The sequence below is a fragment of the Lampetra planeri genome, chromosome 37, assembly GCF_965212315.1.
Source record: "Lampetra planeri chromosome 37, kcLamPlan1.2.h2, whole genome shotgun sequence".
NCBI classification, from domain to species: Eukaryota; Metazoa; Chordata; class Hyperoartia; order Petromyzontiformes; family Petromyzontidae; genus Lampetra; species Lampetra planeri.
This window is the reverse complement of record NC_136143.1, coordinates 3,836,632-3,856,044: the sequence shown is the minus strand read 5'-3', so window position 1 is coordinate 3,856,044 and position 19,413 is coordinate 3,836,632. Positions and strand designations below refer to the sequence as shown.

At 52.6% G+C, this 19,413-nt stretch overlaps 1 protein-coding gene across 1 annotated transcript; it reads right to left on the bottom strand.

Moving 5' to 3' along the window:
• Positions 1 to 3,689: 3,689 nt before the first annotated feature.
• LOC144730946 (protein spinster homolog 1-like) lies at positions 3,690 to 14,306 on the bottom strand. The gene is made up of 12 exons (XM_078611826.1): positions 13,248 to 14,306; positions 10,824 to 10,889; positions 10,409 to 10,545; positions 9,576 to 9,727; positions 9,288 to 9,354; positions 8,688 to 8,845; positions 7,773 to 7,925; positions 6,939 to 7,134; positions 6,177 to 6,242; positions 5,356 to 5,454; positions 4,905 to 5,070; positions 3,690 to 4,118 (listed from the first exon to the last, which is right to left on the bottom strand). The coding sequence occupies exons 1-12, from the start codon at positions 13,642 to 13,644 to the stop codon at positions 4,030 to 4,032; spliced, it is 1,746 nt and encodes a 581-aa protein (XP_078467952.1). The 5' UTR covers positions 13,645 to 14,306; the 3' UTR covers positions 3,690 to 4,029.
• Between the last annotated feature and the right edge of the window lie 5,107 nt (positions 14,307 to 19,413).

Genomic DNA, 19,413 nt, shown 5'->3' with positions numbered 1-19,413 from the left:
GCTCCCCCCCCAAAAACTTGCTTTAAATCGCTTTAAACTATTGTCATTGTAGTGCGTATTTAATGTGGCGCTGCACTCTGATGTTGTAGGAGAAAACATTTATTAAAACGTCTATTTAATACAGTAGGACGTGTTGTCTATATTTTATTTAAAGTTGCGCATTTTGATGTGACGTCACATTTCTCAACCCCCCCCCCCTCGTCACACGTCACAAATGTCTGACCCCCCCCCCCCCTAGGTGCGTGACGTCATTTATGGACGGCCCCTAAGCAGAGCCATCACCAACTTTCACGGCCCCGGAGTTTGTAGGTGGGGTGGGGTAGGTGGGGTAGGTGGAGTGGGGTAGGTGGGGTAGGTAAGGTGGGTGGGGTGGGGTAGGTGGGGTGGGGTGGGGTAGGTGGGGTGGGGTGGGGTAGGTGGGGTGGGGTAGGTGGGGTGGGGTGGGTGGGGTGGGGTAGGTGGGGTGGGTGGAATGAGGTAGGTGGGGTGGGGTGGGGTAGGTGGGGTGGTGGGGGTGGGGTAGGTCGGGTGGGGTGGGTGGGTGGGGTGGGTGGGCAGAGTTCGCATTCCCGGTCAGCGTCGGCAAATGAACGGATGAACTCTGAATATGCGATATTATGGAGCGAAGGTGCAGAACGGGACAAGGGGGCCACGGCGCCTACCGAAGACAGAGGAGAGACCGGCAAAGTCGAGAAGAAACCTGAGATAGATGGAGAGGACGGTGCCATGATATGAAGAGAATTGACTCTGGAACACAGAGACATGGGGCAAGAAAAGACCGGGAAGAATGATAAGTGGGGGAGGTCGGGAGGAAATCACGTGGGTAGAATTAGAGCCTTCTTGTCTCGTAGTCTGTTTTTGTTTTTCATTTTTTATTTATTAGGTGTAGCCCTGTGAGCCATTCGGCTCTTGAATCGAGTGCAACCGCAACAAACAAAAACATGAACAAGAAAACATCTTAAAGTGAAATTTCGATTTAAAGCTTTCGTGACTGCAGAGATTCATCTTCTTGGTTCTTTCGGTAAAGTCACGTAGAAGGGAAATAATAAAATAATAAAAATAAAACATTATAAAATACAATTCTCACGACATTTCGGCCACAACGCAAGCAGCCGTCCTCAGGTGAAGAGAACAGGTCTGTCGGAAAGACAGCGTCTGAATGAGCACCACCACGCTTGGCAGCGTATATGTAAGCTGGGTTGGAGGGGGAAGGGCGCCTTGACAAAGGAATTTTCATATCAAGAGGAATTTAGCATATTTATGGAAAATGCAGATATGGGATTAGTCACTACTTGTGAAATGCGTAGGAGGTGATACTGATGTAGTTTATATTTTAGTTTTTTACGTGGTGGTTTAGCTGCTGCAGCTCCTTACTATTAAAATTCCTTCCCTTTATTACTGCTAACCCTACTCCCTCCCATTGATGCTGCTAATCCTGCATAATGCACGGGCATAATATGACTTTGAACCCCCCCCCCACCTCCTACGCATTCCACAAGTAGTGACTAATCCCATGTCTGCATTTCCCAAAAATATGCTAAATTCCTCTTGATATGCAAATTCCTTTGTCAAGGTGCCCTTCCCCCTCCAACTCAGCTTAAATATACGCTGCCAAGATTGGTGGTGCTCATTCAGACGCTGTCTTTCCGACAGACCTGTTCTTCACCTGAGGACGGCTGCTTGCGTTGTGGCCGAAACGTCGTGAGAATTGTATTTTATTATGTTTTATTTTTATTATTGTATTATTTCCCTTTTACTTGACTTTACCGAAAGAACCAAGAAGATCTTAAAGTGAGTATGCGCAAACAGAAAAATCCAGGAAAAAACTGCAGAAAAAAGCACCGTACACCAACGCTGTGCAAAAATCCCAGTGGGATGCAAGTCAAACAACAACAACAACCACAAAACAACTTGAATTAAAGCCATCATTCTAACTCCGTACTACAACAAACAAACATGGCCAAACCAAAAAAACTTTTCGAAATCACAAATCTCTAACAGATGTGTGGAACCCTCCCCGTTGAGGTGGTTCAATCTTGATTTGAAGCTTTCGTGACTGCAGGAATAGACAAGAAGGCTCACATGATCCGGTCTCTATTTTATTACCTACGTCACTTTACCGAAAGAGTCACGTAGGTAAAAAATAAAATAATAATAAAATATTAATAAATAATCATAAATCACGACGTTTCGGAGGCAACACAAGTCTCCGTCTTCAGGTGGGACCGTCACAGCTAAATTTACAATTTACAGTAAATTTGGGTGTGACGGTCCCACCTGAAGACGGAGACTTGTGTTGCCTCCGAAACGTCGTGATTTATTATTATTTTATTTTTTACCTACGTGACTTTAACGAAAAAACCTAAGAGTATGAATCCCTGCAGTCACGAAAGCTTCAAATCAAGAATTTACCGAAAGAAGCAAAGAGTTTCGGGAGGAAAGTTTAAAATATGTTTTTAAAATTCTTGGTTCTTTCGGTAAAGTCACGTAGAAGGAAAATAATAAAATAATGAAAATAAAACAATACAGATAGCTGTATTGTTAATAAAAATAAAACAATGAAGATAATTTGATTGTTTTATTTTTATCTATTTTCATTTTATTTTATTATTTCCCTTCTACGTGACTTAACCGAAAGAACCAAGAATATGAATCCCTACAGTCACGAAAGCTTTGAATCGAATTTTTTTTTCAAGTTTCAAATCTTCGCCACCAGTGGGCGCTGTGGTACAATAAAATCGGACTGCGATGGAATCACCGAACTTGCTGACGGTATTATGGGGCCGTCCATAAATGACGTCACGCGATTTTGAACGATTTTTGACCCCCCCCTCGTCACACGGCGTCACAAAAAAGTCAGACCTCCCCTCAAATATGACGTCACAAAGCTCTGCCCCCCCCCCCAAAATAAAACATGATGTGTGACGAGGGGGGGGTTTGAGAAATGTGACGTCACATCAAAATGCGCAACTTTAAATAAATAAAAACAACACGTTCTACTGAATTAAATAGACTTTTTCATAAATGTTTTCTCCTACAACATCAGAGTGCAGCGCCACATTAAATACGCACTACAATGACAATAGTTTAAAGCGATTTGAAGCATGTTTTTGGGGGGGGAGGGGCAGAGGTTTGTGACGTCATATTTGAGGGGGGGGTCTGATTTTTGTGACGCCGTGTGACGAGTGGGGGGGGTAAATAATCGTCCAAAATCGCGTGACGTCATTTATGGACGGCCCCTTAGGTCTTCTCTTCCCCTCGATCGCCAGACCCCAGGCGACAACGGTAATCGCCCCCCACCCCACGCTGCACACACGTCCCACTCAGCTCCACGACACGTGCCAGCCTTGTTCTCGATTCCAAGACTCTCCTGAAAAGGAGTCACGAGACTCGGTGACGCTTTCCTGCTGGAAAGAACTGCACGTCAGCGTTGGTTGCAGTGTTAAGAACACTTTCCACTTTATTAAAATAGTTAAGAATGTTTTAAATTAGTGTCTGCTACAATTAATTTATATATATATGAGGACTGTTTTGCCTCTGGTGCCATGCAAGGGGACAACATTAAACGACACATCCTTACGAATCGGTCTTAAATCTCGGCCGCGGTGCCAGCTCACCCATCCCCGCGTGCGCGGTGACCTCACGGAGTGCAGCGGGTGGCGCCGTGCAAGGCAGACGACTCCACGGACTCTCAACAAAATTCGCTTTTATTCCCAAATTCAAGGAGGCGCAAACCACAAGTCGGGCATTGGCTGCCGTGGAAAATACATTCACCATAGACGACACGGAGTGACCCCCCCAACCTCCAAATACTAACGGCGTGGATGATGGTGACGTTGACATTGTGGTGGTGATGATGATTTATTTATATACAGTGTGACAATACTGAGAATAAGTGATGCTCTTGTAGTTAATTCTGCTACTGCCAACGATGATGTTAACGACAATGAGATGGTGGTGATCATCATGATGAATACGGTGATGATGCTGCTGCTGCTGATGATGATAACGACGACGATGTCTGCTTCTCTAGGAGAGGACATCTTCAATGCGCACGGTGGCAGCGCGACCCCCGGGCATCGGCACGAGGAGGTCGTGACCGGGATCTTCAGCGGCAGCTGCACACACCACACACCACACCACACACCACATCAAACACCAAACACCACACACCAAACCACACACCACACCACACCACAAACCACACCACACCACACCAAACCAGCGATCCACTCAGATCACCCGCACCCCCAACACCACCACCAACACTCACCCCCAACTCCACCACTCAACCCGTACTCCACCACTCACTCCCAACTCTACCACCACCACTCACCCCCAAAGCAACCACCACCACTACTCACCCTCAACTCCACCCATGCCAAGTGAGTGGTGAGTGTATAAAGTGAACAGGATGGCTGAGTGAGTGGTCTTGTGAGTGCGAGTGAGGAGATTGCTTGTTGGCCGAGTGAGTGCGAGGGGTTCGGAGAGTGAGTGCGAGTGAGATTGAGTGTGAGTGAGTGACTAAGTGAACAGGTGAGTGAGTGTGCACGAGTGATCCGCTCACGTTCCCAATGTACGAGTGATCTGGATTGTTGAGTGAAGCGAGTCAGCTATTTAGTGGGCGAATGAAACGTGTCTCTGAATGAGTTGAGCGAGTGACTTTGCTTAAACTAGATTCGTGAGTAAGTGACAACTTAAGTGACATGGCTTTGCGAGTCCGAGTGATCTGGCAAGGTTGAGCGAGTGAGCGTGCGACCTAGGTGAGTAAGTGCACAACATATAAGCGAGCTAGCTTAGTGAGTAAGTGAGCGATCGATCGAGCGAGCGATCGAGCGAGCCAACGATCCGTCTGTCTGACTAATGGCGCAGATGGTGCCGCGTGCAGGACCCGCGCTCGTCACCGCTCATCTCGGCGCGGTAGCGCACGCGGTCGCGCGGGAGGACCAGCGCCGTGGCCAGGAAGCAGGCGGCGCCCAGCACGCACACCAAGGGGCAGCACAGCTGCGCCGTGAGCAGCGCCTCGAGCCGGCCCAGCCACGAGTCCGAGCGCTGCACCAAGTCCGCGATCTGCCGGCGACAAACACGAACGCAGGGCGTCCCCCCCCACCCACCCCGACCAGGGATCAGTTGGGATAATCGTCACCGACGTCGGCCGGAGCCGCGAATGGAGCTTGGGTCGTCGGATACATAGCGCGGTGCACCGTCTGCTGACAGCACGTCCGCCCTTCCCCCCTACCCCACCACGTGCGCCGTGCCGACAGCAACGGGTGCTCGCTAACGGCGCTTCCCCCGCAGGCTGGTCAAGGCCGCGAGGGGAATGTGTGGGTGTGTGCGCGCGTGTTGGTGACGCACCTTTCCAATGAGGAACGGGCTGCCCGCATCACCCAGCAGGTGGCACAGCAGCATCTGTAGTGAGTTGGCGGTGGAGCGGCGAGTGGGAACAACCACGAACTACAAAGGGAAGGCAACAGCAGTCATGAGCTGCAACAAATTCATGACAATAATCATTATCAACACTAGCAACATTAACCAGCAGTAGCAACATTAATAATCAGCAGCAGCAACATTAATAAGCAGCAGCAGCTGCAACAGCAGCACAATAATCAACTTCTGCAGCATCTTTGTCATCAACCTCAACGTCATCATCACCACCAGCTTCACAACCGACGTCATCATCATCATCATTGCAGCAGCAGCGAGTGTAATCTACATCGTCTTTATCGTCATCATTGTCATCATCGTCGTCATTATCGCCGTGGTCATCTCCTTTGTCATCGCCGTGGTCATCGTCGTCATTATCGCTGTGGTCATCGCCGTGGTCATCGTCGTCGTGGTTATAGTCGTAGTCATCGCCATGGTCATCGTCATGTTCATCATCGTCGTTATCGTCGTAGTCATCGCTGTGGTCATCGTCGTCGTGGTTATAGTCGTAGTCATCGTCGTAGTCATCGTCGTTGTCATCATCTTCGTTGTCATCATCGTCGTTATCGCCGTGGTCATCTCCTTTGTCATCGTCGTTGTCATCATCGTCGTTATCGCAGTGTCATCGCCGTGGTTATCGTCGTCGTGGTTATCGTCGTCGTCATCACCGTGGTCATCCTCGGACGTGGCGTGTATCGCGGGCATGCGCTGTGAAACGGCGGCGGTGCCGCCATCATCATCGTCGTTCTCACCAGCATAATGTCGGCGATGAGGGCCCAGTTCAAGAAGAGGAGCACCTCTCCGAGAAAGATGAACACCTGAAACGACGACGAGGTGGATGAGGTGGATGAGGGAGGGGGAGCAGAGGGCAGAGACAGGCCGCCTCTCCCTGTGGCACATCGCCAGCCTTGGCACCTGATTAATAACAATTAGTGTGAGGGCAGCCTCATTGCCATTTAGCTCCTGAACATATTGCCATATGCAATACAAATATTATAGAATATTTTAAAAGAATTTATTTTAGGTTTTTTTTCTTGTTCCAATAGCTAGTTACCTCATGGCTGTACTTTATTCAGTTTGTTTAGATTTCGTCAATGTGGTGGCCCAAGTCACTCTAGTAAATCAGACTCGTCGCTATCTGCCCTCTTGAGTTCTCAGCTGATTAAAGAAATCAACTTCAAACTGCAAAAGCCACGAGGTGCGATATGGCAGTACAGCAAATGTATTCTCGAATAAACCTGCCTGCTCACACCCTGCCCCCCCCCAAATTCACAAAAGTGGTCATGGGGGAGCTCTTCCTCGGTCCCTCGCGGCCATATTGTCTTTGATGGATTCCTGTTTGGTGGCATTCTCCTGTCACGGGCATCTGGCCACTCCACTGCAGGCTGCATTCCTCCACTCCTTCTCATCTTACGAAAGATGACCTCCCTCTACAAATCGTCGCCGCGCCCGCCCACCTCCTGCCCTCCCTCTCACCCACCTGACCCCCACCACCACCACCCCCCCACGCTCACGTAGGTGGTGACGGGGGAGCTCTTTGCCAGCAGCAGGGCGGCGTAGAGGAAGGGCCCGGAGGCGAGGAGGCCCAGGCCGCACACCAGGGGCTCGGCGCTCGGCTCGTGCCGCCGCCAGCGCCGCGCGGCCTCGCTGCCCAGCGCCACGCCGGCCAGCCCGGCGCAGCACGTGAGCGCCCCAAACACCACGCTCACGCTGCCGGCGGGGGGCGAGAGAGGTGAGAGAGGTGAGAGAGGCGAGAAGAGGGGTATGAGGGGTTGAGAGCAAATGTTAGGTGCCCGGTATCATCGCCACCAGGGCTTCATTTTGTACGAACAAATATTTTTTTCACAGGTCGCTGGAAATTTATTTCACAGGGGTGAAGGGGGGTGAGTGGGTGGTGAGTGAAGTTATAGGGGGTGAGAGGATCGAGAGAGATGGTGAGAGGGCGGTGGCAGGGTGGTGAGAGGGATGAGGCAGGTGAGCGTATGTGAGTAGAGCTTACTTTCTCACTGAATATTTCCCGGGTCGCTGGTCGGCAAGAATATGTGTCGCCTGACTAGCAGCCATAGCGAGAGGTGCGCTGGATGTGGTGGGGCAAGTGAAACGAAGCCCTGCATGCTGAATCCAGTATCACCGCCGCATGTGGATGCTTCGTCTTGAGTGGTGATGATCATCATCGTGATGATGGTGGTGGTGGCAGCGATGATGATGGTAACAAAACCCAGGGCTTTTGTCATCCCATGGGAGACTGACTTATGGGACAGCTACCAAACACAGAGGACGATCCCGGGGAAAACCAGGACGGGGGACAACCCGAGGCCGGAGCGGAGCCGTGAGTCTGCTAGCGTCACCTGCTGAAGCCGGGGCAGGGCTGGTGCTCGCACGGCTGCAGGGAGCCGCGCACGACGGCCGCCAGCTCCAGGTAGAGCGGCGACCACAGCGCGAGCGCTCCCGACACGAACGACACGCACGTGAAGCCCAGGCTGGACAACACGAGGCTGCGGCTGAGGGCACAGAGTCATCGACATCGATGTCGTCATCATCGTTGTCGTCGTGGGGTCATCATAATTATCATTGTAGTCTTCATTTATATCATGTGGTGGGGGTGCAGGTGTGTGATGGGGGTGCAGGTGTGTGATGGGGGTGCAGGTGTGTTGTGGGGGTGCAGGTGTGTGGTGGGGGTGCAGGTGTGTGATGGGTGTGCAGGTGTGTGATGGGGGTGCAGGTGTGTGATGGGGGTGCAGGTGTGTGATGGGGGTGCAGGTGTGTGGTGGGGGTGCAGGTGTGTGGTGGGGGTGCAGGTGTGTGGTGGGGGTGCAGGTGTGTGGTGGGGGTGCAGGTGTGTGGTGGGGGTGCAGGTGTGTGATGGGGGTGCAGGTGTGTGGTGGGGGTGCAGGTGTGTGATGGGGGTGCAGGTGTGTGGTGGGGGTGCAGGTGTGTGGTGGGGGTGCAGGTGTGTGGTGGGTGTGCAGGTGTGTGGTGGGGGTGCAGGTGTGTGATGGGGGTGCAGGTGTGTGGTGGGGGTGCAGGTGTGTGATGGGGGTGCAGGTGTGTGGTGGGGGTGCAGGTGTGTGGTGGGTGTGCAGGTGTGTGGTGGGGGTGCAGGTGTGTGATGGGGGTGCAGGTGTGTGGTGGGGGTGCAGGTGTGTGGTGGGGGTGCAGGTGTGTGGTGGGGGTGCAGGTGTGTGGTGGGGGTGCAGGTGTGTGGTGGGGGTGCAGGTGTGTGGTGGGGGTGCAGGTGCGGCACAGCTGCTGCAGCATCGCACTTGGAGCACAGCATGCGCACGTCCGTGAACCACGTGGTGCGGGGCCTGGCTGCCGGGCCGCCTCCCGCTGAGCGAAGCTGCTCCACCGCCCCCCGCTCCGGCTCCACCACCACGAGCACCACGAGCACGCAGGCCAGCAGCCCCAGCCCAGGGGTCACCTACCAGGGGTCACGGTCACCGTCCACACACACACACCACAGTCAGGGGCCAGGGGGGTCACGGTCAAGGTACACCCTGGAGTCATGGATAAAATTGGAGGGTCATGGCCAAGGCAGAACCCGGGTCACGGTTAAGATACAGGGGTCATGGCCAAGGGTCATGGATCACAGGGTTAAGAGGGTCGTGAAAATCAATGGTACATGGCAAATACGGTTATCGAACAAATATATCCAGTGTTATCAATACTGCTGGATGAAGGCCTTCCCATGCCATGTCAGTACTGGGGGTTGTTTGACCATACTTCACCACGCTGGTCACAAGCACGGTTAAACAGCAATATGGATAAACAGCAGTTAACTGTATTCCTAGCCCTTACCCTGGTTGTTTTGTAGCCCTTATCCTAACCAAGACTGTGCTGTGTGTGTGCACGAGCCTCCTCACCCTGAGAGCATTTCTCCAGTCTCCCGTCACCTCGGCGATCTTTGACCCCACGATGTAGCCGAGGCCACTGGTAAAGCGGCAGGATGGTGACGGTGGTGGTGGTGGTGGTGGGGGGGTGCAAGGGGGGGTGCAAGGGGGGGAGGGGGGGCAAGAGGCAAGAGTAAATGTATCGCGAGCGCTTGCAATTACCATTAATTAGCCGCAGTTAACGATTTGCCCGTCACCCAACCACACGCACGCGCTCGCGCTCACACGCCCACCCACCAACTCGCCCACCCGCTCGCTCACCTGCCGATGGGGATGGCGCTGTAGTAGAGCGCGAGGACGCGCGTGCGAGTCGAGCCCACGAAGAGGTCTCCCAGGATCGTCGCTGCCACGGTCGAGTAGCCGGCCTCACCCACCCCAACCAGGGCGCGCGACACCAGGAACCCCGCAAACTCCTGACAACCCCACGGGGGGGGGGGGGGGGCGGGGGGCAGGGGGGTGCAGGGGGTGCAGGGGGTGCAGGGCGGGGAAGGCCAAGGGAACCAGGGGAGGAGGCAGTGAGATCTGGAGCGAGGTGATAGGTCCATCATTTTTAAATCCACAACCGTGCAGGTCACGCAGCTAGTTTGACAAAACGTCACCACCTGGTCAGTGCGCATTGATTAAGAGCAAGGAGCCTAGACGTGGGAGTTTTTGTACGGTACAACAATACCGTATGGCGTTGGGAGACCCTCAGCCAGCAGTGGATTGATACATGCACACTGCTTACTCAATGCTGGGGACTCTTTAATGGGTGACTGCCGGATGATGGTGGCGGGGCGGGGGGGAACTTTCACGATGGCTTCCCTAGGGGAGCCAAATTCTCCATTATATTATTTTTTGTCCTTTCCAAGAATTGTATCCTGATGATGCATGAGAGCAATGCAACCCTTCCTGTCAAGAGAACGACCCGCGGAAGCGGACACCACAGAGCTACCCCTGAGATCGCTTACAGTGACGTTTGGTTCCGGACAGGAGGGGGCCCGGCATTCTCAGGGGGTTCAGAGTGAATTAGGGAGGGACCCGCAGAAACACACGTTACGCGGTGAGAAGTAGGGGCAGCTGGGGTTGGTTTGGTGGGGGGGGGGGATGCTCACCGTTTCCTGGACGAAGGAGCCCCCCAGAGTGGTGCCGCTCCACACGAGGATACTGGCGGCTATTATGAACTTGCGTGGGTAGCGGTCGCCCAGGAATCCGAAGAGCGGAGCAAGAATCATGTAGCTGCACAGGAACACTGCACACGCACGAACACACACACGCACACGGCGCACGCCAGGAGCAGGTGAGAACACGTGGAAGGCAGCGGTTAGCGCCACACGTCAGCATCTCCGTCGTCACATCATTATCGTTACCATCATCACGGGGCACCCGCCATCAAGTTACGAGGTTCGTTTATTGAACCTCATTTGCGCGAGACAAAAGCACCACGCCCACCCCCTCACCACCACTGCACTCACACCCACCCCCTCACCACCTTCGCAAATCTGGATAATCATGTGGTGAGTGGCTCACCAGCCGGTATAAGCCCGGAGAGGCTGTTGTCGATGTTGAAGAAGGTCTGGATTTCAGCGAGCACTCCTGTGATGGCATGAGAGAGACGGGAGAGGGGACACCACGGACATTATCACCACCATCACCGGCATCATTTTCGCCATCATCACCACCATCATCAACTTTACATGTATCAACATCATCACCATTATCAACACCATCACCACTATAATTACCACCATCATAATCACCACCAGCATCACCATTATCAACATCATGACCATTACCACAACTACCATCATCATCGCCACCACCATCATCACATGGGGCTCGCATTCATTAGTCAAAAGATGCAGGGTCTCATTGACATGTACAATGGACATATCGATTAGGCCCTGCCATGTAATGTGGCCAATTTGTCAAGATGTGGCCATGGCTCACAATCAGCCACTCATGAAGATGTCTCCCCGTGATCGCCACTGCGCGAGTATCCGCAGTTGTGCCGCGTTGCTCTGCGATGCACTTTCGGGTTGTGCCGCGCGTCATTCCGTGCGATGCGGACATCACCCTTCTTCATGAAGTGGAGGGTGAAGGCAGAGTGAGACGCTTCTGTTCTTCAGGAACTAAAACTCCCAGCACGACGTCAGGACAATCACCTATTGGTCCATGAGTCCGAAGACTATTTTTGTTTCCCAGGAGGGTTCAGCTTTGGGATGATTAACCAACGCCAGCTATGAGAGGGAACCCCATGCAGAGAGGGAACCCATCCACACACAAAGGCGCCCGAGTCTGGAATCGAACCCAGGTCATTGTTGTTGTGAGGCACACGAGTTACCACTGCGCCACCCTGCCACCCAAGTGGGGCGCGAGACGTCGGACATCATGCCGAACAACACGCGGTATCACCCGAGAACATCTCGGCGATGATGGCAGGTGATGTAAAGGAACATTTTGCGCGACTAACAACATCAACCGGGCCCAGTGCCGGAAGAGTCCACACGACGAGGCCTTGGGTCAAGCGTCGCGTTGCCACGCAACTTTCAACCCCACGCCTCCAATTAAAAAGAGGCTTCTCGTCTCTATGGACTAACTTAGGAACTCGTATCTCACAGTAAGGGAGGGTCTTTGCCTACAAACCTATAAACATCGAGCAGTATGGGTTTAAGTGAACCTTACTCTGCCGACGAGCCGATTAATGTCCAACCCCGTGCAAAATTTTGCTTGCATTGAGCCAATACTACCCAAAAGGAGGGTGTGTGGTCGATGGGTCATGTCAAAATACTGTTATCTCGCATGTGGAGACGCACAAATACGGGAAGGAGGGCGTATAGTCGGCTTACACGTGTTCAAGGCCACCGTGTATGAACACTAATTAATGTAGGCGGCCAAACATCCCAATATAGGATCGCAGAGCTTGGGAAATTGTCGAGAGCGCCGATTGTGGCCGCTTTCCCAGCTCGCCACTTGTTACCCTCCGCACCCCCACGCGCGAAAACTGCGTGTTACAGATTCTAATGAAATATACGATACAAATACACAACATTATTATCCATGAACACGATACAAAGACAAATATCCCCCATATAGTCTAAACAGACTGTTAGTGCAAGTGCTGTTTTTGAATGGCAGCACGGCACACGAGGGGGTGCGTGTTCAGCACCACGCCCGGCCGCCTTTGTCTTCCTAGTGGCGATGTTTACACACCGCACCAGGTACTCATTTGAGGCTGAGTCGACCCAGGACCAGTTCAGATATTCGTCACTGGCGTTGGCCGTGAGCGGGAATCGAACTCGAGTCAGCCGGGTTCGTAGGGCAATGCCCTAACCGCTGCACCACCGCTCCCCACAAAATAACGCACACAGAGACAAACACGGACAAGCACCCCTATCTAAGTAAATCCTGGTATCTTGCACAAGGCACTACTGGTCTCAACCTGTTCACCTTACCTGCGTGCAGTCTAAATGTCACATAAACTGTACCTCCCCATATATAGACCAGCGCGGTGAAGTATGGTCAAATAACCGCTCCACGACCCGCAACACGGCTTCGGGAGGCCGTCATCCAGCAGTGGATTTGCCAAATCGGTCGTAAGGCTGCAGACACAGCCGCTAAATGTGTGGTAACAGTGCGGAAAAGCTGCTGTTGGTCTTTGTTTTGGCTACGCCACAACCCATCTCGACCCTTATTGTCACCCACGTGGTGCTGTGGCGACGGTGTGTGACGATGTACAATGGGATCATTGTAACACACCGCCTGGCACAATAAGAGGACCATGAGAAATGTGAGTAGTTTTGTGAGTGCCTCACGCCGATGGGTCTCTACTACGACCACCACAATCCGGCCGCCTTTGCTGGGATTCTGAAAAAGCATCGGAGCGAGACGTTAATTCGCGCGTGTCCGAGTGACTAGCAGCGGTGTCCATAAGCTTCGGGTGCCACGTCTCACCGGACACGGTGAACCTGTCCATGTAGTTGAGGAGGTTGATGAAGAAGAGGACCCCCACGGTGGCCCAGGCGCGGGTCCCGGGGGAATCCCCCCGCGGTTCGGTGAAGTCCACGGGGTCTTCCGTGTACCCCAGGGACCCCGAGTCTCCTGGGTCCAGGTCGGTCGCGGTGGCGCTTTGCAAGCGGCAGAGCGCACGGCCAAACCCACCATCACCACCACCTCCTCCTCCATCTCCCCCCGCGCCTCCTCCATCGCCACCTCCCGGGGCCCCGCGGTCGTCGTGATCGAGGAGAGCCGCCTCGTCGTCACACTCGGGGTCCCAATCGTCGCCCTCGTTGGCGAGGAGCGGTGGGGGAGAGGCGGGCGACGTTGGTGAAGCGATGCCACGTGCTGACATCGTGTCCTCAGCACCACCACCTCCACCACCTCCTCCTCTCACTGGGGGGGCACGCGGGGAGTGAGGCGAGGGGTGAGGTCGCGAGCACGAAGCATCTCCTCTCGGGCGGGAGACAAGAGCCGAGACGCGGAGGAGGAAGTGGTGGTGGTGGCTGTATCGCACGTGGGTGAGAGAGAGGGTAAGCGAGTGAATGTAAGGGTGAGTGTTTGGGTGAGTGTGAGTGAGTGTTTGCGTGAGCTAGAGAGAGGGTGAGTGTGAGTGTTTGGGTGAGTGTGAGTGAGTGTTTGCGTGAGCTAGAGAGAAGAGTGAGTGTGAGTGTTTGGGTGATTGAGTGTGAGTGTTTGCGTGAGCTAGAGAGAGGGTGAGTGTTTGGGTGAGTGAGTGTTTGGGTGAGTGTGAGTGTTTTGGTGAGTGCGAGTGTTTGCGTGAGCTAGAGAGAGGGTGAGTGTGAAACGGTGAATGGTAAAGTGAGTGAGTTGTCTTTGTCAGTAACGGTGCAGTGGGTGACGGGTGTGTGGGTGAAATAATTCGTGTTTTGAGTGTGAGGAGTTCGTCATGGGCGAGATAAGAAGTCGAAATAAAAGTGCGCGAGGTGGAGCGGAGTGAGCGGGGCGGGAACGAGGCTCAGGGCAGGTGTGGGCGGGGCCATGTGCGGGAGTGGGCGCGGCCATGTGTAAGGGTGGGCGGGGCCATGTGTGGGAGTGGGCGGGGCCATGTGTGGGAGTGGGCGGGGCCAGTGCGGGAGTGGGCGGGGCCTGTGGGGGAGGGCCTGTGCGGGAGTGGGCGGGGCATGTGGGGGAGTGGGCGGGGGCCAGTGCGGGAGTGGGCGGGGCCTGTGGGGGAGTGGGCGGGGCCGTGGGCGGGAGTGGGCGGGGCCTGTGGGGGAGTGGGCGGGGCCATGTGCGGGAGTGGGGGCCGTGTGTGGGGGTGGGCGGGGCCTGTGCGGGAGTGGGCGGGGCTGTGCAGGAATGGGCGGGGCCATATGCGGGAGTGGGCGGAACCTTGTGTAGGAGTGGGCGGAGCCTTGTGTAGGAGTGGGCGGGGCTTTGTGTAGGAGTGGGCGGAGCCTTGTGTAGGAGTGGGCGGGGCTTTGTGTAGGAGTGGGCGGAGCCTTGTGTAGGAGTGGGCGGGATATAAGCTAATCTTGATTTGAAGTTTTCGTGACTGCAAGGAATCCCTACTCTTTGGTACTTTCGGTAAAGTCACGTGGGTAGAAATTAAAATAAATCACGACGTTTCGTTCGCAACACAAGCGGTCGTCCTCAAGTCACCTACGTGACTTTGCCGAAAGAACCAAAGAGTAGGGATATATTCTTATATATTATTATGAATAGGGATATATTCTGTTTGGGGGGGGGGGGGGCACAAGCGCCATGGTGACGTCACCGTCACTTTGTGGCGAACAGCGGGGTTATTGGTATTGGTGGAGGTGAGGAGTAGATGGGGTGGTGGGAGGTGTAGTCTGTGTGGCAGGTGGTGAGGCTCACAAGGCAGGTGAAGGATGCGAGATCCGTGTGGGAGGTTCAGGTAGTGAGGTGTGCGTGGCAGGTGAAGGATGTGAGGTCCGTGTGGGAGGTTCAGGTAGTGAGGTGTGCGTGGCAGGTGAAGGATGTGAGGTCCGTGTGGGAGGTTCAGGTAGTGAGGTGTGCGTGGCAGGTGAAGGAGGCGAGCTCTGCGTGGGAGGGCGTCCGTGTCGAGTGGAGACCTCGCGAGTCGCCTCCCTTAAACCGCGACCCTCGCCCTCCCAAGCCACTCACCTGTGCACCTGCTGAAAGCCGAGTCAACATGCGGGGGGTCGTGTCGAACACATCCTCGTTAACCATTAATCTCCTCGACGTTTGAGTTAAAAGAGTCAAATATCTGCATGGGCCCAAACGCATTGGTCAACGCTGCACAACTTATAATTGCAGAACTTCGCGGATTTATCCCAGGACCTCCCACGGGCTGCTGCCTCGGGGCTGTCCATAAATGACATCACGCGATTTTTGACGATTTTTGACCCCCCCCCCCCCTCGTCACACGGCGTCACAGAACGTCAGACCCCCCCCCCCCTCAAATATGACGTCACAAAGCTCTGCCCCCCCCCCCCAAACTATATTTCCATTTTGAAAAAAAAACATGCTTCAAATCGCTTAAAATTATTGTCATTGTAGTGTGTATTTAATGTGGCACTGCACTCTGTTGTAGGAGAAAACATTTATTAAAAAGTATATTTAATTAAGTAGAACGTGCTGTCTATATCTATTTAAAGTTGCACATTTTGATGTGACGTCACATTTCTCAAACCCCCCCCCTCGTCACACATCGTCACAAATGTCTGACCCCCCCCCCCCCCAGGTGCGTGACGTCATTTATGGACGGCCCCCTATAAGACAAAGGCCCCGTGCCTTTCACACCTCGTAACACAGACCACTGGCTTTGACGGGGCCTATCTCTGCTCTTGAAACCCAGTAGATCGAAACCGGCCCATAGTTTTGACTCGTGACAATGGGGATGACGACGTTTCGCAGCCCTTTGACAATCCACTGCTGGATGAAGTCCCCCCACGCCGCGTGGGTCGTTGATTGACCATACTTCACCACGTTGGTCACGTAGCGTGAGTTCGTGGACAGAGTGGATGTTGTTGGTAATCACCTTCACTGCGCGTCCAGGAGATTTTGTCCATGACCCGGTCTGCTCTGACGAATAGGTCTCCATCGCTTGACATTGTTAAAACAATGAAGGCACATCTACCGTGTTCCTTTACCAACCCGGGCTGACCAGCGCGGTGAAGTATGGTCTAAGAAGCCTCACGATCGACGCCGCACCATGAGTGGGAAAAAACCCGATTTTTCCAGCGACAGGCATCGGGTTTTTTCTTTAATACAATTAAACCCGATTTCGGGGAATTAAAACCTGGTTTAATGAATACGAAACTCTGATCCAAGGCTTAGGCTGCTTCCTCGTCGGTGCTGCTATCGTACTCGGGGCTGTCGGGCACGGGGTAGTCGTAGAATGCGGGTAGGTTGGTCTTGATGAACACGAGATTCTCCACAATAGTGGGCACCAGTGAGTTCCTTAGCTTGGAATGGATGAAGCCCATCGTTGAGAAGTTCCGCTCGGATGCCGCAATTAGAACCAATTAAATCGGATTTCTCCCAATCTCAGATGATCGGGTTTAATATAAAAAGGCAATTAAACCCGATTGTAAAAAACCCGACTGTGCCATCCTTGCGCCGCACCCGGTGGGGAAGCCCCAGAACCGGCCCTAGACCTTTGGGGGCCCTAAGCAAAATTCGGTTGGAGGCCCCTTTGATGTATGATTTTTTTCACCCACTAGCTAGCAGTGACTCTAGGGGGCCCTCTGCTGGCCACGGGGCCCTTTGCAATTGCAAGGGTCGCTTAGTGGCTGGGCCGGCTCTGGGAAGCTCTCATCCAGCAGTGGATCGACACGTCTGCAAATTAATGGGACGGTCCTTTAAATGGCATCAGTAGAGAGGATGTAACGAATCGCGATTGGGTGATGCGAGTCCATTTCAAGAATCGAATATTTGTGTTTTAAAAATAATTGCTGAATACTGCACAGCGAAATCTCGTGGGTGCAGAGGATCACGCGAACCCACTACGCATCCTGTAGTGTATTGCGTATATACAAATCGACGAACAAAAACCACGTGCATATTTAACCAAACGATTCCATTCACGCGTGTTGTCGTCTTAATGGGATCGATATTATTCGAATCGATGGTTACTGCATCCCAACTAGGCCATGGCAAGGTAAGGTAAAAGTGTAAAAACAACGAGCCTACCTTTACCCTACCTTTTACCTTACCACAATACAATCACTCTACCCTACCTTTTACCCTTTAGCAGGTAAGGTAAAAGGTAAAAAGCAACGAGCCTACCTTTTACCCTACCCTTTACCCTTACCCCTTGGCATGTCGACACCTTTACCTTTACCATTTTACCAGGTAAAAAGGGTACAATTACCTTACCTTGCCGAGGCCTAATCCAACCCCCGCCGTGACGACCGAGTTGTCCGGATTATAAGACGCTCCGGCAAGCATGACGCACCCCCCCCCCCCAAACGCGTGCCCGGTGTCAATAAACTTAAACCTGTTCAACACGTAGGCTTTCGAAACCAAAATGATCCATAAGAAGTTGTTTTTTAGTTAGATCGCGTAAATAACCACACAACCTCTATTATTTACGCGATCTAAACCAAAAAAAACATCTATTAAAAATTCTAGATTTGAAGCTTTCGTGACTGCAATAATTCATATTCTTAGGTTTTTTCGGTAAAGTCACGTAGGTAAAAAATATGAATAATAAAATAAAATAAAAGAAAATAAACAAATTTACTGTATCATACAGTAAATTTGGCTGACGGTCCCACCTGAAGACGGAGACTTGTGTTGCCTCCGAAACGTCGTGATTTAAGATAGTTATTTTCATTTATTATTATTATTATTTTATTATTATTTTTTTACCTACGTGACTTTACCGAAAAAACCTAAGAACATCTATTAAACAAACCTCTTGCCGTACTACACGCACACCCACCATCCCGAGTTGTACATTAATCCGGAGAACACGCCCGAGTTGCCTGTAGTCTCCTTATCAGCGCCGCCGCGTGCTTCCTGCGCGGTCAGCATTCGGCCGGATTGCAACTTCGGTTCTGGGTTCTGTAAACGCGCGCGTTCCCCAACCGCGGTTGCGTTATCGGCCGCGATCGTTCCACTGCTGGACGAAGGCTTCCCTCCCCCAAGCAAGTCTCCATCCTCCCCAGTCAGTGTCCGCAATTAAATGACCCATCATCTGTAAGCGGCGCCGACCCAATAATCGCACGGTGAACGTTTGCCCAACGTTGGTTGTTACGTTCCCACTGGGTATACCGGTCACGTGGGTTCGTGGTGGAATGAGCTATGGAGGGTTGCGAGTGAAAATTCTAGTTTGGGTTCTAATCGGTCCTTCATCCACCAGTAGCACTTTGTAGGGAAGCCAACAGAGGTTGGTCTCTGACAAACCCACTCCCACTATAAGAACGTGGGATTTTCACCACTGGCTCTGCAGGGGTGTAAACAGGAGATGAACACCCCCACCTCAATGCTCGTTTAAGCAGGAACTCACTTTGACATGAGCACCTCCACACCAGCTGATCGCTTTATCAAGCCACATTACAGTACATCTATCGTCTATTCAGATACAAGTTGGGTGTCAAGACGCATCCATTAGTTTGGCCACCGTGCAAGAATGGCAGACACTCCTCTGAACCCCGTGCTCTACTTTGATCGATACAGGCCCATCACTGCACCATCAAGTTGGCCATCCGCGGGGACTTGTGGGTTTCGTCAGATCTGTCGCGAGAACCGCCTAGCTCCAGGTGAAACATGGACATTGGTTGTTGAAACGTCGCGATTCTGATGTTGGGGTTGTATCGCGCTCACTCCACGCGCCTGATAATTGCTGTGTCCCAAGTGACCAACGCACCATATGTAGAGCTAATCTAAAATATAGATCTGACAGTACGGCCCACGTGGACATAGGACTGATCAAAAAAGGATAGTCTCCTAACCGCCAATTCTAAACATCTTGCGTGTGTATATATTTTCGTGTCCAAATTAACCGAGTGTCAAAATAAAAAAGAAAGCTTATGCAAATGTCTCACATACGCAGTGTTGATTCACATTAGTAATTATTTGAATATACTGAAGCACGTCCTAGTGTCTAGAGCTTCTTGAGATGCGGTTGCATTGAGATGCTTTACGAATTGTAACCCAGTGTGGAGAC